The 21,753-nt window shown below is 47.1% G+C and overlaps 1 protein-coding gene across 4 annotated transcripts in view; it reads right to left on the bottom strand.

Moving 5' to 3' along the window:
• Glis1 (GLIS family zinc finger 1) overlaps nt 1-14,377 on the bottom strand; it is a 181,016-nt gene extending 166,639 nt beyond the window's left edge. Inside the window, exons 1-2 of one of the 4 annotated variants that reach the window (XM_051188384.1) lie at nt 14,247-14,377; nt 13,059-13,356 (exon numbers count right to left, since the gene is read on the bottom strand). In XM_051188384.1, coding sequence (XP_051044341.1) covers nt 13,059-13,314 — 256 coding nt within the window. In that variant the 5' untranslated portion in view covers nt 13,315-13,356; nt 14,247-14,377. Of the gene's footprint in view, nt 1-13,058; nt 13,357-13,761; nt 13,902-14,246 lie in introns of those variants that run through there. The other 3 variants (XM_051188383.1, XM_051188382.1, XM_051188381.1) reach the window with 3 other exon arrangements.
• Nucleotides 14,378-21,753: the final 7,376 nt, after the last annotated feature.

The raw sequence follows: 21,753 nt of genomic DNA, 5'->3' as shown, positions 1-21,753 counted from the left end.
ATGAAAGGACAACCAGATGTCATTTCCACCTTCAAATGAGAAAAGGAATTTTGAAGCCCAGGTGAGGATGCAGGTGTTATGTTCTCTGAGAAGGCATTGTCTACAGCTGTGAAAACTGAATCAATTTTAAAGGGTCCCATCTACTAGGTGTCACTACCCAGCAGCCCTCATGGCTTCCACACAGAACCCTACCCAGAGAAGACACCAGAAATTCAGGGGAAGACCTGCAGGAAGATGTACACTCTGGCTTTGTCTCTCCATACTAGCGGGCAATCTTAACAACTCTGCACACGGAACTGACATTACCTGTTTGTTTTCATGAACAGAAGGCAGCTCTGAGGGGCCAGGCAAACTTAGGCGTCACTAGCTTGGGGATGGGGTGTCAGGCGCAGGGAATAAAGCAACGAGACAGGGGCTCCCCAAGGACTCTTTTGGAGCCTCTGAATTTGAAACCATTTTAATGTGTCACCTATTCAAAATAAGCTAACCGATGAAATTTAATACATTTTTGGATGTTTACCAAGAGTTTTAATAACACGGAAATGACTATGTTAAAAATGCTAACTTTACAAATAAGTGTTTAAGACTATATTCAGGATATATAATATCTCAGTAATATAAAAATATATTAACATATTGGATATGAACAAAACTAAAAAGAAATACATCAAACTGTAAGCAATAGTCACAGCAACGAGTGTGATTATAAGCTAAGAATTATTTGACATCTTTCTACAGTTTCCAAACTTTCTGTTTACTTAAATGGGTGGGAGAAAAAGGATTAATAAGTTAAATTATCTTCAAAGGGCCAGTCACCTCGAAATAAGGATTAGGAGGAAGGCCAAACAATTTGCTAGAAGCCAGGAAACAACAAGGATAAAACTAGATCCCACCATTGTTAAGTGCTGCCCAGGTCATTGTCTGCATGCTCACAGCCTGAGGACAAGCTTACAGAGCCCACCACACCCTCTGGGCTGCTTCCCTCCCACCAGGGCCTGCCCACTCAGTGTCACCTCTCTAGGAAACCTGGTCAGATCTCCATCACTACAGTTCCATGGACTCTGGGAGCAAAGCAGACAGAATCTAGGGCTCACAGCTGTGTCCCCAACAGGAGCAAGGCTGGTATGTCCCTCTGCCCACCATATGGCTAGATGATTCCCAAAGCAGAGGCCAAGGACATAGAGCTCAACTATGAGAAGGCATCAGGAAATAAGACAATAAAGAAAGTTCCAGAACAAAAAGCCTAGTGCTGTCCAGCAGAACTGTCTGCAAACACAAAAACAAGTCTCACTGTCCATCATGCAGCCATCAGCCTGATGTCTACTGTACACTTGGAATGTAGTTAGAACAATTTAAAAACTGAATTATTAAGTCTATGTAATTAATCCAAATGGCTGGTAACTAATTTTTTTTTCTTTTCTTTTTGGTTTTTATGAGGCAGGCTGTCCTGGAACTCACTTTGTAGACCAGGCTAGCTTCAAACTCACAGAGATCCATCTGCCTCTGCCTCCCGAGTGCTGGATGAAAGGAGTATTGAGAGATGTCATTCTGTAAATATGTTTCTCTTATTGGTTAATGAATAAAGCACTGTTGGCCAATAGGAAAGCAAGATAGCCAGGACTGGACAAGGCAGCCCCCATCCAGAACAGACGGTCAGAGGTGGGCTCCACCTCCCGCATCATGAAAAGGACTATTCTTCAGATCCAGGTTCTCACTTGTCTTCACAGGTTCCCTCTGAGGTCAAGCCTCCCTTGCCTGCTGATCTCTCCCACCCTGGCCCCCATCGACCTTCTTCTCACAAGCCCTGTCAGGGGAGCAGGCAAATATGTCCATCTCATTCTGAGTAAGTCAAGGTTGAGGTCATCAGTGTGCACAGGAGGGCTGGCACCCCGGTGCTGAATCCGCAATACTCACTCACCATCCACCTGCCTGCCATGGCATGAGCTCTGTGAGTCCACCAGTGTCCAGAGCTAGACAGCAGTGGAGAGGAAAAGATCACCCTGCCAGAGTTCTGTAGGATTCCATCCTCTGAACCAACTCCACCAGGGAGCCAGAGATGTGCTCATCCCAGACCCCACCCCTCAGGAGCACCCTGGGAAAGAAAACCTGGAGCTCAGCAAGACTGTCTCTTCCTGGGAGAAACTCAAAGAGTGGTCAGGAGATGAAGGAGGTCAACATTAATGCTGGCCAAAAGGGGGAAGTCTCTTGAAGATTCAGAATGAAACTGAAGGAGTGAAGCCTCAGGAGGCAGTAAAGGGGGGAGAAAGGCAGGTCAGCCTGCAGCCATCACTCCACGGCTTTCTGTCTCTTGTCCCCACTAGCCCATTTTCCTCTCTGTAAAATGAGGAGGATGATACCCACCTTTCAAGAAGCAAATGGAAAAAAAAACTGAATAGCTTCAGAGAGACTTACTCCCAGCAGGGATCAACAAATGCCTGCCTGTCAGTACCACAGAGGCAGGAGGCACAGGGCTGTGATGAGCAGAACATGGGAGTACCTTCAACTTGAAAGGAAGAACCAAGAAAGTTCAGCAGGATGCTGGAGCCACACAGCAATTGCCAGCCCAATAAACTGGGGGTGGGGTGTCTGCACCTCTGGAACCCGCCCCACAATCAAGCCCCCTCCCCTCCTATGAGACACCAGTCACTACCAGGTGCATGTGCATCTATCTTGGGCTGACATAAGGCCAGCACCTGTTATCTGTCCCTGACCATTCTCCACCCCAACATAAAACCAAGATACCAGCCAACCAGACCTGTGTCCTCCACAGGTGTAAATCAAACCCTAATAAGACACCCAAAAAAAGACAAAAGGTGGACCACTGCAGTGTAGAGGAGACAGTAGCAATCGGTCAGCCTGGGAACCAGGCCCAGATCTGCCCCTCGGAAGGACCCAGACCCACACCTGAGCAACAGATGCACCTGCCGTGTGCTGGTCCCTTCTCCATAGGTTCTACAAACGCCTTATCTCGCTCCAAGTCAGCCCTCTAAACAGAAATGGCCTCCACTTAACAGAGGAGGAAGACGGAGGCATGATGTGTAGTTCTGACTCCAAATCCCCATGGCCACCTTTCTCCAAGTAACATGACCCCTCTCAAACTTATGTGACCATAATGTCACACTGGTACACAGAAAGGGGTCAGAAAGCCAACACCATACAGGAGCTCTACCTAATCTTGCCTGCACTGGACCTAAGTTTCATATGGGGACATCAATCTTCATCCACCCTGGCAGTGTCTGAGAGCCGCCATCATCTATCACAGGTCTCAGCTCCAACACCTAATCTGAAATTCTTCACCTTGGGGAAATTGGGGTCACGTGTGTAGCAACCACCAATTATCTGCTCATGTGCACATATGTGTGTGTGCACGCATGCATATATTCATGATTACGTGGATGGGGGTGCATACGCTCATGTGTAGAGGCCAGAGATCCATGTCACGTTTCTCCCTCTATTGTTCTCCACATTATTTTTTGAGACAGGGGCTCTCACTGATTCAGCAAGACTAGCTGACCAATGATTTCCTGGTACAGAGTGGAGTCCTTCCTCTACCTGCCTGCAGCCTAGTTGCTTCAGGGACTTGTAATCATAAAAGCCTGGCGCCCCTGAAGTCAGTGATTCCCAACAAGGAAGGGGAAGGGCAACCCAGAACAAGCTCACTGTGAGACCCCAAGATAGCACTGGAAAGAGAAGAAGATTGTCTGCTTCAGAGGGTCACTCAGCACCTCACTGGAGCACCAACATACAGAGAGCATTTGCTGGGGGCTGGAGAGATGGCTCCATGCTGAAGAGCAAAGGCTGCTCTTCCAGAGGCCCCAAGTTCCATTCCCAGCACCCGATCACAGCCTCCTCTAGCTCCACTCCAGGGTATCCGGTGTCCTCTTTAGGCCTTAAAGCACTGCACTCGCATGCACATACACATGAATCCAGAATAATCTTTCTTACAAGCAGCCTTTGTACGTCCACCCTTAGAGAAAGAAAACAGGAACATCAGACACCCTCCTCATTGCCCAAGGCTCCCCGAGGCAGCAACTGAGTCATCACCATTTCCCAATTTCTTGGTCACCTGTCCTGAGTCAGGTCTGTGCTTGGCATCTGGGACAGAGGGACAATGAGACTCCATCCCTGTCCTCAAATCTACTTAAGTAATAACTACCACATAGTGTGGATAGGTCTAGGTGGAAAGAGGACTGGGATAAAGAGGCTCCTAGAGGATGACACGGCTCTTGAGCTGGCCGGAAAGATTAAGCAGGGTCAGCATGGTAGAAAGAAAGGAAGAAAAGCCATTCCCAGAGGTCCCCATGCCATTTACAGCAGGAGCCACAGTGACAACAGCTGTAATTATTAAAGAACATTTGTTAGGAGCCTATCTGCTTTATGCACTTATACCTGTGTTAACCCAGCATCCCTCATCACAGCCTGCTGAAATTTTAACTGTTATTTTCCCCAGTGTATGGATAGCACGTTGAGACCACCAAGCCACAATCTGAACCTGGTAGCCTGTTCCACACCATGCTCCACACCCACATCCTCAACCAATACCTCAGACACTTCAACACTTCAGGTCAGACCCAGTTCTGGGTACAACAGTGAGCATCTTAGCATCTCTGTTTCCTCCACTGTTCCCCTAGATGATCTGAAGACGTACAACGGTGGATAAAAGAAGTTGTGGCTTGTAAGGAAAGAAGGGCAGGAAAAAAAGACTCCACTTAGGGACACACAAGGAAAGCCTGTTCCACCGTGGAACAAGCAAGAGATGATGGTGTCGCCAGCCAGGGTCCTGTTTTCACACTGACTAACAGGTCAAGACTGCTAAAGGGCATGTGAGGAAAGTCTGCAGAACAAATCCATGTCTGCCCAGACACACACCTATACAGCTCTGCTTGGAAAACACTGACTTTAAAAGAGCGCTTAAGATTAGGATGCATGCCAGGCATTGGTGGCATATGCCTTTAATCCCAGCACTTGGGAGGCAAAGGCAGGCAGATCTCTTTGAGTTTGAGACCAACCTGGTCTACAAGAGCCAGTTCCAGGGCAGCCTCCAAAGCCACAGAGAAACCCTGCCTTAGGGGGGAAAAAAAAAAACAACAAAAAAGATTAGGATGCACCTAGATCTCTTTGGGCAGCTGCTCCATCAGCAGCAGGCATGAGCTGTCTAACAGCAAGCATGCTCTTGTGTCTAGGAAATTTGCGAACCCTGCTGCCTAGGCCTAGCAATATTAGAAAGGTCTTAAACAAGAAGTTCCGAGGATTCACAGTCCAGGATGTCGGCTTTCCATCCATCCTGGACCCCCACCCCACCAAGTGCCCCAGTCTGCCTGAAATCATCCCCTCTGAAGGCCCCACGAGAAGCTACAGTGCGGACATATTCTCACAAAGCACTACGTAAGTACAAATGACTGTTTGATCAATCATTTGGCCTCAGCGTGGGATTTGGTCGGAATTAAAGCCATCTGGCTGAGGGGGGGCCAGAAAGAAGGAGACAAGCAGGCGGGAAAATGACCCGCCCCCTCCCCCCAAAAGCATTGTTAAAATATAACGGGGGAAACCAGTAAAGTCTGTGCTGTTGTTTCAGCCTAAGCCACTTAATCCTTCAGCACATAAAGCAACTGATTTTATGACCTTTTTCCCTCTAAAAAGTAAATCAGAAGACGCTGCCTTGAACTCAGAGATCCCTGAAACACACTGCTCATCCCTCCCAGTGAAATATCCTGTTTCATAAACCTTCCTCGAGACACTTGAAACTGCGGATCACTAAATGCCTCGCTTTAGGCATCTGACATTCCAGAGAATTAATATTTAAACTTATTATAGGAAAAAAAGAATTGAGTTTGGTTGAAGCATGAAATATTTAATAGTGTGTCCAAATTAGAACCCCTATTTTGTTTCGCACTGGAAATGCCAACGATATTACCTGGGCTTTGCACTCAAATGGGGTAAGATGCACAGCAGTATTAAGATTAAAAAAAAAAAAAGACACAATTTCAACCTTTTCCTTTACAGGAGGGAGATAAGCCAGGCTCCAGGAGTGGAAGCCACCCAGTTTCATTTAATAATAGACTTAAAATCGGATTATTATTATTGCCTGCCTTGAGGAGAGCATAAACACCACCCAATCACCAAAATCTACAGCAAAATCTCAAGTACACGCGAGCCTGGCCCAGTGCTGGTCTTCATCTGGGGACGAGCTGCCGCTCGTCTAGTTTACTGTGCTCACTAGGACAGAACTATTAAGTGGTTTGGGATAAAAATTAAGCTTCAATTGACACAGTGGATCCTGGCAGCCTCTGCCGGCACGTGTAATTTATTTACAGGGTTGGAAAGTCGGCAAAATACATCATCAGCTCTTATACAAACTTCTACTAGGTATTAAATACCCAGCGTTCAGAGAAGTAATTCAGACGGCCCAACAGTGTTCCAAAGTAAACCCTATCCCCAGCCCTCCCGAGAGCTTAAAACAGCAAATGGGATCTGTCTTACTCAAGTCGGGCTCATGGTCCTTCTTGGTTTCTTTCTGGAGCTCTATTTTCCAGCAATTTAAAAACAAAAGCAACTGCGTCTAAAGGTGGTGGGTGGCAAAAAAGACACAAGCAGGAAGAGCAGGAGCCATGTCCCTGACGCCACTCCACACGCTCCTTTCAGAACCACTGTCAACACGGGAACCAGGAAGGCTCCAGCAGTTCTGTACCCGAATACGCAAGACTCCTCCAGAGGTACAAGCGTCTCAAGAACATATGGTACAAGGTCAGACTCAGCCTGGAAGGAGACCTCTGGGCTTCATCTGACCAGCTCATCGCTTGACACAAAGGATCTATTTCATTTCTAAAACAAATTCTTAAGGTCAGTTAGGTCCCTGGTGTGCCACACTGGCAAGTCTACCTTTATCTTACCAGGTGCTAAAAACAAAATGACTGCTTCACGGATCCCTGAGCCACTGGCCTCTGCAAAAAAATTCTTCCACTCCATGACATGGCCTCAGCCAGGGGCTATAACCTGCAATAACCCTGGGTGGGGTGGGAGGGCGGGGTCCTGCCCCTGCTTCAGAGAAGGGAGCCTCCATGACCAGCCTGAGAGTCCTCACAAGACCCCAGCTTCCTGAGGACACAAATCACATAGGGATCCCATCTCCTCCGGGTGTTGCAGTTGGTGGGGGGGGGGGGCGCAGGGGGCAGGGAGCAATGCATAACCAAGCAGTCTTTCCTAAGACCTCGCTTTGGCCTGCTAGCCGAGAACTCAGTAAGGGGAACCCCCGGGGGTCTCAGCCAACCATAAGGCACAAGTTCTATAAAAGCTGTCCCAAGAGAGTATGTGCTTTAGGAGGAAATACCGGCCTTGCTTTCAGACAATGTGGTTCAAATGCCAGGCTCGCTACTTCCTGTCTGCCCAACCACGGACAAGGCACTTTCCCAGCTTGTTCCTCCATCGGCAGAATTTGGAGAATGCCTCTTTGCTTTCCACATAGGGATGCCCATCATGATGAAATGTACTCACAGCTGTACCATGTCTGGCCTGGCACACAGTAGGTGCTCAATAAAGGTTAGTGTGCTTCACCTTTCCTTTCCCTTCTATATTTACCTTCAGTGGTCAGGACTTAGAAGGCTCAGTTAAAAGCCCTAGGCTGGCCTAAAAATGAATATAGACTCTTTCAATGTCCAGGATCCTCCCAACTCTCCCAGCTTAGGTAAATGTGGGGTCCTGGGGATTCAGGGCACAAAAGGGATATGGATCATCCTATCTGTTCCCATTTTACAGAGTGGAAACAGAGGCTCAAAGCAAAAGGCCTAGTCCATGTGCATCAAAGTTGTACTATGGTTCATGTATATGCTCCAGGCAGTTCAACTGTAATGGCCAAATAAATTCAGGCCCTACAGGAAATGCATCCTTCAGTTCACAGGCTGAAGGCCCTTCTCCATGCATCTGACTCAAAACACTGACTTTAAAAACACAGCTCAGAATGCTAACACAATCCTCCCGCTCTGCCGGAACCTTCTGAAGGAACAACGCTTTAGAGTTTAAGGGGGAAGACAGGAAAGGAGAAAACAGATGCATCCAGTGACTGGAAACTATAAGACCCCTGGGTTAGGGCTGCCTTCTCTCCACCCCCACCCCAGCCAGCAGCCTGTTTTCTTTCGGTTTCTTATAAATAAGGCTTTGGGAGACCCAATCGGCCACAAAACAGCCCCCTCCTCTTCTGCTTCCTTATTCAGTAACTCGCTGTCAGTGCCTGGACTTTGCTTCTAACCCTGAAGACTTTTTTTTTTTTTTTTCATTGTAAACTATTAATTTGGGCAGCGGTGGTTGATAAACAAGCAATCCATTTTCAACGGCTAGAATCATGAGCAACCGGGAAGACGACAGTACAGATACTTCACAAGTCTGGAGGTTTTGTTTTTGTTTTCTTCCTGACCTAGAATTACAGCTTGTGCTTTCTGTATTATTCAGTCAAACTTTTCAAAGCCCATTGCAGTTCGTTTGATTTCTTCTCCCCCTTGAACTGAACATTTTGTGCTTTTACACACAATAATAAACTAGCCCCTACCTAAAGACACAGCATGACTCTTGAGGCCCAAACTAATTGTAACTAAAATCTAGTCTGGGGGTGGGGGGGAAGAAAATATATTAGCAAACCACGGGTGACCATTTAACTTTGATTTGTGTGTGGGGGTGGAAAATGTGTATGTGAGTGTGTGAGAGTGTGTGTGTATGTAAGTGTGAGTGTGTGTGTGTGTGTACCCATCACTGTATCAGCTTCAAATTTTCCAAGAAAATTCTCTTTAAGTAAAAGCCACATACAATTAGTGATGGTCAATTTCTAAATAAAGTTTGTTTGTTTGTTGGTTTTTCTTTCTAATCCTATCCAAAAAAGGACTGAAACCCCTATTCCAAACTTAAGTTTCTCCTCTCCTCTCAGATGCTGGCCAAACTCCATGAAATACAACCGAAGAAAATGATAATTATGCAACCTTCAGAGCAAAGAACAGCGGAATATAGCTTTCCAGTGATTCATGTATTTATGCCTGTAATGGGATTTTAATGCACTTTAAAAATAAGTGCGTTGCTTCACTTCGCTTCTCACGAGAATGAAATGCGGGGAGACGAGTAACCAAGACAGAGTGGTTTTCTTTTCAGAGTGTGGAGAAAAAACACACATAGAAAAATGCACAATGACAGAGCAACACACCCTATCAGATTACACAGCCAAGAGGGTCCTGAGATCTTGGGCCAGCTAAGCACTCTGCAGGTAAACTTCGGAGAAATGAGGCCCCAACTAAGGCGTGATCTCAAGTGATGGTTCCCTTTCCATTTTGTCAGCCAAGTCTTAACAGCTTCTAGAAAGGTTAGGAGGTAGAAAAGGGAGCGAAATTCTAGCTGCACAAAATTGGAAGGGAATCTTCAGGAATTATATTTCCGCAACATATCTATAAAGATTTGTTGGATACATAATTCTTGCGACTGTAGCCGCAACATGTTCCTATCTAGTTTGTATACACACTTGTTTCTCTTTGTCTCAGTGAGCCTGACATTTGGCCAGCAGGTTTCCCCCCCACCCCCATCCCCCTATTTGAAACCTCAAGTACTGAAAAAAATTTGGATCTGATTATTTCCGGATCCCGGGACCAGCACTTTAAAATGGATGAAATGCAAAGCAAATTGCCCACCAGAGCCAGAGGGGGAAAATACTTTAAAAATAACTTACACCTTTCTATTACAGATGTGCTAGCCTTTCCTGACCTTCTCAGAACATGGCAGTAGCTTCCTGATCGGCTGGAAAAAAAAACTCCACCAGATAGCCCGCTCCACACCAGCAGCCTGACACCCAGGCACACAGCCTGTAATTGCTTTTTTACCGCCTTCTTTTTGCTTGTTTGATTGCTGTTAAGCTACAGGACTGACCGCTTTTGGAAATTTACAACCATGATACGGGGACTGTTTCTACTAATGGCAGAGTTCACATTTGTGTTGACTGTCGGTCAACCCTTTTGCTCCTTTTGTATGTACATGGTAAAAAGAGCCTAGGCCCACCAAGATGCTGTGAATTAAACAGTACCATCATTATCCGGTTTGGGCAGATGGGATCATCTGGTAAACTACAAAGTCTTCTAGACATGGCATAGAGACTATTACCAATTTCCAAACTTTTAAGAGAGGAGACATACCAAAAACAAATGCAATTAAATCCTCTGGGTATGTTTGGAAGGCCCTACTTATGAATGCCAGCTCTAAACTCAAGGGTACACATGGAGATGGAAGAAGTTTCAGAACCATAAAGACCTAGAGCTAGAGGCCTCAGGAACTGCCATCCACTGTCCTTAGCATTGAGTAAATGCCAGAGCCTCCATGTATCAATCTACAAAAAAAGGAGTCAGTTCCCCAAGAGCCAGTGTGCATGCACCCATCCAATACAACCACACAGAAGATGTGTTCCTGCAGAAGAGTCCACGAGATAGGCAAAAAGTGCCCAGACACGGGCAAGACCTGAACACAGAGCACGCATCATCGGCCATGGCCACAAAGCTAGCCTCCAGGGAAAACCCAGCTGTTTTCCTTCTTTCCAGGACTTACAAAAGAGTGTCAGGTGTTTAATAATAATTTTAAAAATGCAGGATTTGGCAATTTGGCCTCCTCAGCTGTTTGGAATCTGGATAAATGGGACTTGGCCATAAACAGATAGCGATTCTTATCACAAATAATGATGACGTTAGTCCATGATGTCACCCCATGCCTAGTCCCTCCCGGTCTAGACCTGGAAATATGCATTAGCTCAATCCCTTCATGGCTTAAGGTCTGTCTAAGGCAACAGGCAGGTCATTTGAACCCTGACCCCACACCAAGTGTTGCAGCCTTCTCTCGATTCACTGGGTAGCAGATGCCATGGGAGACCTAAGGCATAGCACCTCTTGGCCTCTCCTGGCCAGTGCGACAAGATAGTGCTCTTCACATTTAACATTTAAAAAAAAAAAAAAAAGATTAAAGTTTTTTCACTCCTCAATCTGCTGCCTTTACCTCCAGTATCACTGTCCCTATCACGGGTGCTCTGCAAGTATTAGTAGAAATGACCTACCTGTTCAGTTTTGATAGCACCCTTACCACTCTGCTTTACTGATCCCGTGATGGACATTATTACATTCACCCCAAATAAAAATCCAGAGTCTGAGAGTGCAAACATGCTCTTGTCAAAAATCAGTCTCAAGGAGGAGACCAGAGGCTCAGAGCAGTGATGGAACTTCCCTGTCTTTCCACCCATGGCAGTGGTAATCTTAGCACTTCCAGCACAGTCAATAAATATGCTTTAGTTGGTATCTCTGGTAGTCTGTTTCTAATAAGCCTGAGTGGATGGGGCCGGACGGCACACATTCAAAGGGTTGTGCAGTCGCGGGTGGTGGGGCACTGTTTAGGTGGAAGATCTCGGAAGAAGGTGTCATTTCCTCAATGATGCTCCTAAGAGAGCATCCTGAGAAGACTGGGAGGAAGCTGCTCTTAGGACTACCTGGCCTGACTCTAAAAAACATGTGGACAGACTTTTCTCTCTCGTAACCCAAAGTTATGCCAGAGGTCCAGCTCCCAGAGCTACAGATGCTACCCCACCTGTGGGACTCCGTGTCCTCACCTTTCAAATGGGTGCTATCTACTCCAGCCCACCAGTCCACCAGCCCCACAGCTGTGAAGAAAAACAATTTAGAAGCCACTGGGAGATTGTAACCAGAAAGACCAGCTTAAGGTACAAAGGGTCTGCTTCTCCCATCTATTTTCCCTCCCTGTTCTTTCCAAATGTAGCCCTAACTTTAAGACCTTTTATATGGGGTGATGCATTGTGGGTAAAACATAATTGAGGTTGGTAAGGATGGCAGCAATATGCAAAGCAGAGTGCAATGCTTCCAGTCAACGATGAAACAAGGGTTGTGCGATCTGCAGATGATGGGCATGAGAGTAAGAAAGGACCATTTATGGAACCCAGCAAGCGAGGGAGACCCTGTAGCAAGCATTACTAACCAACTTATTTCTGGTAAGGTCTCTCAAATATGCATCCCAGCAAAAGTATTCTATAAGCATTTTCCCCGTTTTCATTCTCCTTTAAGAAATTATCCCTCACAAAGTTAAAGAGAACCCTCTGCTCGCCCATTTCCTCCAACCAGGCTGGGGACGGGAAGCAAGCAGACTAAGGTGCAGAGCTGATGTAAGAGGGTCTACAACTATAAATCGCTGGCTTTGACTTCCTTGTAAACCACCTGGGAAGTGGATCAAGGGGTCCTGGGGCTGCCACGATCAAACCCCAAAGCTGCTGGTTCGGCTAATCCAGAATCAAAAGAGCAGAGTAGCACATCCCTTACCAATCTCTCTAATGGCTGGTTAATTATCTGTTAACATGAAACCTATAAATGACAGGCCGGTAATAATTAACTATGATTGGGTGAGTATGTTCCGGAGAATAACCAGCACCTGTCCCTGAATTTGCCTGTAGCGGGTTCTGGGCTTGCCTTGGCTTCACCAAGCACAGAAAATCCATTTCTGAGTCAACACTTGGCCCAGACTAGATAACAGACTCAGATAAACCTCCGTCAGGAATCACGAAATCATCTGGCATAATAAATTCCTAACTTGACAGATGGGGAAACTGAGGTTCCTAAGGAAGATAGCCTACCGAAGTCCTCTGTTCTTTCTATTTTTAGAGAGATTGGGATATTTCAAAGTATGCCTTCAGCTCCTTAGAGACAGTTACTAGATACAGAAGTTGATACACTAACATATAATAAAATTTTGACGTTTCACACGACTTTTATCAGAAACATACAGAAGCAAAATTATGTAATGTAAGCTTTCTAAATACACATTTCCACCCCAAACATGCCTATTTTGCTTAAATTGGATGCTTCCAGGCATCGGTTTAGACTGACAGGCGAGTCCCAATCAACTGCAGAGATACTGAGGAACTCTTAAGAAAAAGTTCCACGAAGTTCTCCAGAGAATCCCTCAAGAGCCAGTGGCAGCTGCGCCGGCGCCCGCAGCCTGTATGGATCTCTGCATACCCGCGGTCAGCACATTGGTGCAGTCGTACTCACCCTTGCCACCGCCGGCCTTGGACACGCCATAGTCTCGAGGGCTCCGGGGCCGGAGGAGGTCGTGAGCGCGTGTTGGTGGCACCGGCAGCCGAGGCAGCAGTTCTCGCGGGTTCCCGTCCCCGCAGCCGCCGCCACTCACGGCAATCCTGAAGGCCATGTGCGCTCCCAGGCCAGCGGACGCGCGGCCCGGGCCGGGCGCACCAGGGGCCTCCTTTGGCCTCTTGTCCGAAAGTGCCTCGGCCACCTCGCAATGCATGGCGCCGGGGCGGGGCGCACGGCTGGGGGTCGCGCCAGGCTCCTGCGGAGGGGAGAAATCATCGGACTTTAGAATGCAGGAAGCTGAGCCTTCTGCCCCAGGACCACAGTTTGGGCAGTCACATTCTGCTTAATCCTGATCTCAAAAATTTGTCAGCGTCACCACACCAACCCCATCCCTGAACCACCTGACCCCGCGCACTGTGGTCGTCCCCCTCTCACTGCCGTCGCCCTGGCCCCCACGTTCCGAAGAAGCCCCCCGCGCCCTGATTCGCTTCTACCCAGGGTCAGCCCTCTTCGGACGAAAGGCGAAAGCAAGGCCTGGGGTGGGATGGGAGATTCCTGTACGGAGTTCCCTGAAGGGACAGGGAGAGGGCAGCAGCCCGGACTCCTTGAGCAGGACTCGGGGAGAGGCAGGGTAGGTTCAGATGGGTCCCTGGTTGCGCACCTCCAGGTGCTCCGGGGCAGGCTGAGCAAAGCCGGGACACTGCACACGCATCGCCGCGGGGTACAGGCGCAGACCTCCCCGCGAGCCCCGCCACTCGCCAGAGGCCAGGATGAAGACGAGCGCGCACGCCCACTGAGCGAGCCCACAAGGCGCACCCGAGAGACATGCATCCATGAACCCCGGCGCGGGGGAGCACGCACAACCAACGTCGCCCACGCACGCCGGCTCCCACGCACACTCGCGCAGGGTCGATGCGCGCTCCGAGACCAACCATGCCACACACTCCCATTCACCGGCTCACACTCCGCAGCCGGCAGCCGTGAGTCTCACGCCGGAGCCTCGGCATCATCTCCAGCATCATTCCCGCGAGAGCGAGGCCTCAGGGCCCCCAAACTCGCCTCGCCCCTCGGCGCGCCCCGCGCCACCCCAGAACTCGCGGGTTTGGACACCGCCGAGTCCCCGGCGCGAGCCGCGCCCCTTCTCACCTCGCCGCGGGCACAGCGGCAAGCGGGGCGCACAGCACGGCGCGCCTCCTCTGGCGCCGCAGCCCCCGCAGCCGCCGCCACGGCCGCCGCGTCCTACGGGGCGACACCCCGGGGGCGGGGCGGCCCGCTGCTGCCCACAACCGCTCTGGCCGCGACTCTCGGGGGCTGCCGGACCAGGCCAATGGCGGCGCGAGGGCGTGCCGCTCGCCTGGGGGCCTGGGCGGGGCGGCGCGCGCCCAGGCTGAGGTTTTGACAGCAGCCGGCAGAGCCCTGCACGCTGGCTGCCGGAACTCTGCCGGACCTTAAGGCGCCTGGAGGAGGAGAGCCCGAAGGCAGAGTCGACACAACCCGGCTTCGTCCCCTCCCGGGCAGGATCCTGCTTCTCCCTGGTAAATGGGAATGGCAGTGCCTGCTAAAGAAGAGGTAACAGATGCAAAAGTGTTTGACAAGTTACTGTGTTTTCTTTCTGAAGACTAACCGGCTCACTTGAAGAAGTCGCAGATTTCAGGGCCAGTCAAAAGGAAAGCTGGGATCCGAACCCAGGCCTCAGCCCACTTCCTCACGATTTGACTTGTGATGTTTTCTAAAAGGGCCCATCGGGGGAGAGTAGATCTCAAAGTTCCCCTGTAGCCTGTACCCGATCCTTGCTTTGTCCTCTTCCCTCGTCCAGGCATCAGGGTCTCAAGGAACTCTGCTCAATGTGTGAGAAGAGCTCTTATGAGGCTCCATAGTGACTGGAAGCAGTAACTCAGCTCTCCTCTCTAAGCCATTGCAAAATGGAGAGCTCCTTCAGGTCTGACCTTCTAGAGCTTACTGAGAATCCAGGGAAGCCTCAAAATGTCTCTGCATAGTATCAACACCTCCCACTGTATGCTGATGATAACGACCTGTCCAGAGGGTCTTGCCTGGCTTTTAAACTGAGAGTGGTCTCTGACCTTAATCTTAAATTTGGAAACATGTGGAACTTCTGCAATGGGCCAGGTTCACAGGCTGGGATTCTACACATAGGAAGATAATCCAAGCAGCGTTCCCAGAATCTTGGTAAAACAAGATTTTCCCGGCACAAAATGTTAAGATTTAATTTCTGATACCCCATTTAAAGCCTTACAGACAGCAACATAATTGGAAGGAATACCCTGATGTTTTACTCAAACCCACCCCCACATTCATGGTCAACCACAACAGGGCAGGGTGTGGCAGAGCAGGCTTCCCAACTCCCACACCAATGTTTTTTACCATTCATATTAGCAAGGGCAGGTGTCAGCTGACAGTGCAGGTAATGTCCAGGTCCAGGGATGTACAGGCATCTCAGAAGTCTTGCCTCCTGGGAATTTTTAAGACAGGATGGAAAAGAGTGCTGGCTACCCAGGACTTGAGGGCACACACACACACACACACACACACACACACACACACACACACCACAACCACCACCACCTACTTTTGAAGTGGAAGTCCTGGCTCTGGCCAACAGGCATGTGGCTTTAGACAAGTAGTCCTACTTAGTTTATCCAACAAAAAGCAAGTAAGCTGGAAGGTCTGGCTTTGCATATTCTGTCCTACTGTGAGACCAGGAAGTGAGAACTTTGCTCCATCACACATACCACCCATTACAGAAACATACCCCCAACACACACACACACACACACACACACACAAGCACTGCACATTTAGTTCAGACTGAAAACATTTGCCAGATGAGTCACTTAACCAACTGGACAAGCAGGCAAAAGTGCTCCAAATTTCCCAACACAGCAACAGCTCCTTTACTTACTCTTTACTGCATCCCCACCTTTGACTAACCCTTGGATTTGAAGCCAGGGTCCTTGGCAAGTGCTCACAGAAATGTCACAGCAGGCAGCCAGGCAAAGTATTGGGCTGACTGAGCCCTCACTCAATGGACCTCTCAAACACTGCATGTGGCAGAACCTTTTTGTGGATGTGCAGGTCTGGTAGGCCTCTGCACTTTTCCTAGAAGGGAATAAAAGGCCCTGTTAACAATGATTAAGGATCGGAAGACACAGGAAGCCTGCACTTTTCATTTTTATACTTCTCTAAACGTTGGTATCTTCTAACAAGATACACTATCTCTTTACCTTTCTACAAGGGCTCACTGATTATGGAGTGTATGTTCTTTCTTCATACTTTTGTCATTAACTCTCATTAATATTTTAATCAGAAAGAACAAAAATATAAAAGCAAACAAAACCTACTGTTCACTTCAGCAAGCTAGACCAGAGCTTCTTAAAGCGTTCTACTTGTGACCCCATTTCACCTAAGAAAGATTCACACAACTGCAGGTATATGCATTTTTAACACTAACCAAGTTCAAATACCAGCTCCTGTACACAATCTGTCTACTGGATATAGCCACCTGGATTCATCTGACAAAGCAAATCATTTTTCCTACTCTTTATTTAGACCTTTACTGTTGTGCTCCCCTGACCAGGTGAATGACCCTTGTCAAGTCCCCAAACAAGAAACCTGAGCATCATCCCAGGCCCCTCAAATATCACAAAAGCCCTAACAGTTCCCTTCCCCCCATCCTTGCTCTATTTCTTCCTGTTCTTCTCAGTGCCTTCATCCTCCTCCTAATAAGCCATCTTCCACAGTGGTTGCCCCATCAGTCTGAGATGCACATCTGGCCCTGGTACTTTCTCACTTTAAACTTCAACAGTTTCCAATGGCCTTATAAAAAAAAATTAAGGGTTTTGTGTTTTGTTTTTAAAGATTGATTTATTCATTGTATGCTCACGAGTGCTTTGCCTGAACGTATATATCTGTGTACCATCTGCATGCCTGGTGCTCACAAAGGTCAGAAAAGGGAGTTACAATGGTTGTGAGCCCCCATGTGGGTACTGGGAACTGCACACAGATCCTCTGCAAGAACACCCAATGCGGTTAACCACTGAGCCATCTCTCCAATCCCAAAATCAAGGCTTAAAAAAACTTCAATGTGTGCATGTCTCTGTGTGTGTATGCTTGTATTACATAGGTGCATATGTGCTATGGCATATGTGTAGAGGTCAGAAGGCAACTTGGGAGTCCCTCCTATTCTACCACCTTGCCTGAACTCAGGACAGATCATCAGACTTGCATACAGGTATCCAACAAGTCATCTCCCCACCCACAAAAATCATTAAAACATGTGGAGGTCAGAGGACAACCTGTGGGGTTGAGTTCTCTCTCTACCATGTGGAAGCCATCCAGCTTCTTTTTTTTCCCGCAGCTGGCACCTTTACCCACTGAGCCAGCTCAATGATCTTTAATCAGAATACAATTTAACTCTTAGTCCTACCTAACTGGAATAATTTTCATCTAGAACCCACAGCTTATATGGATGTGGTTTTGTTTCCTATGCAAACACAGTTCCCTCTTACCCACATTACACATTTCTATCCACAAGTCATTTACTACCCAGTTCAACTGTCTTTTCTCTCTACAAGTTTTCCTCAGGTCCTCCGACTAGGATTATCTTCTCCATGCACTCACTCGGAGCCCTTTGCTTGGAGGCTCAGTACTTATCACACCGTTTCAGTTGTTTAACCATAGAAGAGTCCTGCAAAGGGGGAGGTAGTCTTTAATGTGCATGTCCCCAAGACTAGAAGAATTCCACGCAGGATCAGCATGGAGCAACTGGGTTATCAAGATGGACCACTATTTCACTTGTACCTGCATGTCTAGGTAAGTTCTTCTCCCCAGAAGAGCTATTCCCCCATTTTGTTTGTCCAGAAGTGCAAGCACACATTCAGAAAATGGATGGGATAAAGGTAGACTCCTGTGCCTGGAGCTTCAGGAAGGAGAGACCGTGGACGCTCCACTGCATATTCTGCCTCTACTGTTTGCACCTGCTCTGTGACCTCATGCTGTCCTGACAAGGTCTCTGAGATAAGCGGCTATCATTCTTGTTTTATATGAAAGGAAATAAAAGATCAAGATTAAGAAATTTATCAAAGTTCTCATAGTTTAGAGTGTCTGACTCTGTGACCAGCTGATTTTCAGGAAGTGTGCCATAACCACTCATTGAAGAAAGAATACTCTCTTCAACAAATACTACTAGGATAACAGGCTAGCCACATGCAGAAGAGTGAAACCCTGTCTAACATCATCTATAAACAGTAACTTAGGATGAACCAGCAACCTTTGTGAAAAACAGAAAACACAGGGATAAGTCTTTACTTTGGAATCAACAGTGAATTTTTTTAATGTAACTCTAAACATATAAGCAACAGAAGAAAAACTGCATAAATTTGACTTTATCCAAAATTAAAGCATTTCTCTATCAGAGGATAGTAAAAAGCGTAGCTAGGTGCTGCTTTTCATGGCTACAGCTTGAGTCCCAAAGTTCAAGGCCAGCCTGGGCAACAGAGTGAAAGTCTGCCAAAACAATGAGAGGAGAGTAAGAAGAAAGGAGAGAAAGAAAAGAAGGAAGGAAGGAGGGAGAAAAGGAAGGAAGAAAGGAAAATTTTATAGAGGTGGGTATGTTGACTGGGCGGTAGTGGCGCACGCCTTTAAGGCCAGCAATCAGGAGTCAGGGGCAGGTGGATCTCTGTGAGTTCAAGGCCATCCTGGTCTACAAAGTGAGTTTCAGGACAGCCAGGGCTACACAGAGAAACCCCTGTCTCAAAAAAACAAAAACAAAAACAAAAAAAAAAAAAAAAAAAGTAAGTGGGTAGGTGGACACAGGCCTTAAATCCCAGCCCATGGAGGTTAAGACAAAAAAGACCAGGAATTTGAGGCAAGCCTGGGCTACACTGTAGAATCCTATTTCAAACAAACCTTCCCTGAAAAAAAAAAAGTCTTAAACTCAAATTCAATCCAATTTTTAAAATGGGCAAAGACTGGACCTGATGCACAGACCTGTAATCTCAGCTACCTGGAAAGCAGATGTAGAAAAATACAGAGTAAATTCAAGGCCAGCTTGTGTGGCTTCACTGAGACCCTGTTCCACAATAAAAAGTAAAGAGAGGTTTGGTTGGGAATGTAGCTCAATTGTAGAGAGCTTGCCTAGCACACAAAGCCATGGGCTTCAGTCCTTGGGACTGAGAAGGGGGGCAAGCAAAGGATCTGAATTCACATTTCATCAAGAAGATTCACAAAGACGTTAAAAGCTTCCCAACATCATTAGTCATTAGGAAAATACAAAACCACAATGGAACACCACTCTAAATCTGATTAAAATGGCTGCAAAGGGAAGATGGGGAAGAAGGGAGGGCATGGAGACATGGGAACCCTCATCCATTGCTAGTGGGAATGTCAAATGGTCCGGCCATGATGGAGAATGGTTTGGCAGTCCTTCAAGACTTAACAGATTTATCATGTGATCCAATAACTCCAACTCTAGATATAAATCCAAAAGAACTGGAAACATAAGCAAACGCATGTACAAATGTGTCCTCTGCAACTCATTTCCAACAGCCAAAAGGTAGGATCCACCCAAATGCTCATTAACAGATGTTCTGATAAACTGTTATAAACATACAGTGGAGTGTAATGCACATTCCAAAGGAAAGACACAATGGGCCTCAAAAAACATGCTAAGTGCAATAAGCTAGATATAAAAAGGTCTTAAATTATGTAGTTCCACTTACTTGAAATAGTCAGTAGTTTTTTTTTTTTTGTCGAGACAAAATTCAAAAGGTTGACTGTCAGAGGTGAGAAGATGGGGTCAGGCATGGGTTTCTTTTGGGTCCTGAAAAACAATCTGGAATTAAGTAGAGGTGACATTTGATAACACCAGGAATATATTAAATGCCACTGAACTGCCCACTTTAAAATAGTTAATTATATGTTATATGAATATCACTGCATTAAACCAATTTTTTTAAGTTAATAAGAACAAAGTGTGCTGGGGCTTCCATCACTCCACTTCGGGCATTTGCTGGGAGTGGCCAGAGCAAGGTTCTCTAGTGGCTGTGGTTGTGATGCCATATTGATGGGGATATGAAAACGTCCATCTCTTGTTCTTGAATGCTACCCCTGCCAAATAAAGATGGCAATACCTGACCCAACAGGGCTGCCAGTGACTTTGTGACTAATATTAGTTTAAAGCAGAAAATAAAACAAGCCAGAAGATGAGAGATTGTTAATATTAATAAAGTACCCACCCTCTTGCTTCCATTCAAGTATCCATCTAACAAAGACGCTGTGTGCCTCTGTTTGCTCATGAGCCCACACCTGTAGTGAATATTGTCTCTGCCCATAGGAAAGTGCTAGAATTACACACACTCACCATACTGTGTCTGGCTTCTTCGTGAGTTTTGGGTATCTGAACTGAGGTCATCAAGCTTGCATAGCATATGCTTTGCCCACTGAACCATCTCCCCACACCAAAGATGCTTTTAAAAATAAAATACAGGACAAAGAGGATGACTCAGTGGGTAAAGTGCCTGCTGTACAAGTATGAGGACAAGAGTTTGAACCCCTAGCATCCATTTAAAAAGCTGGACATGGCAGCATGGGCCTCTAATCTCAATGCTAGGGAGGCTGGGACAGGAGAGTCCCAGGGGCAGGGAGGAGGATGTTCGCTGGCCAGCCAGTCTAGCCAATCAATGAGTTTTAGTTTCAGTGAGCTGCCTTGTCTCAAAAGATAAAGTGAAGGACAACAAAGGAAGACATTGATATTGATCTGGCATGTGCATGCGTGCATACACACACACACACACACACACACACACACACACACACACACACAAAGTCGGAAGGGAAAAACATGGAACATCTCTATAAATTACTGTTACAAACAGCTACTAAGGATGTTTTAGATAAGTATGTATGAGACTAAGAACTAGGACTAGAAGGGAATTTACTGATTAAACAACCCAACAAACAAAAACAAAAACAACCAAACCTACAGCCAATATCACACATGTACACTGCACTTAGTGTATAGACTGTACTTTCCCCCTATGATCAGGAACAGGCAAGGATGTGAATGCTCATTCCTCTCCAGCAGTACCCTGGAAGACCTAGCAGGCCCAGTAAGGCAAGGAAAAGTAGAAGTAGTATACAAGTTGGGAAGAAAGAAAATAAACACCGTTAGTGATAGATTGCATTCATGATCATCTGTGGAGAAAAGTCCATGGAATCTCAGAAAAGTAAGATGCCTCCTAGGACCGGGAGGTGAAGTGAGGAAAGTGCTTGCCACTCTTGTGTAAGGGCATGAGTTCTGACCCACAGGACCCACAGAGTATGACAGAAGCCGAGTATGACACACCTGTAATTCCTGTGCTGACAGGAGAGACGGAAGGAAGTCGGGGGCTTGATACCCAGGACTCTAACGAGTTGTGAGCTCCAGGTTTAATGAGAGCCCATCTCCAAGAACAAGGTGAAGAGTGACAGAGGAAGATGGCAGTGTTGACAGTCTTTGCTGCACATCTATCAGGCTCCAAGCACTATCCTAGGCCCAGAGGTCGACAGTGCTTCCAACTGATGGGGGACACAAACATTCCACTAGTCATACAAATGGATGTACAATCACAATGAGACCTGGGGGAGAAATGGTCCA

The sequence above is a fragment of the Phodopus roborovskii genome, unplaced genomic scaffold, assembly GCF_943737965.1.
Source record: "Phodopus roborovskii unplaced genomic scaffold, PHOROB, whole genome shotgun sequence".
NCBI lineage: Eukaryota > Metazoa > Chordata > Mammalia > Rodentia > Cricetidae > Phodopus > Phodopus roborovskii.
The sequence above is the reverse complement of the archived record's forward strand: the minus strand, read 5'-3'. Positions and strand labels throughout refer to the sequence as shown.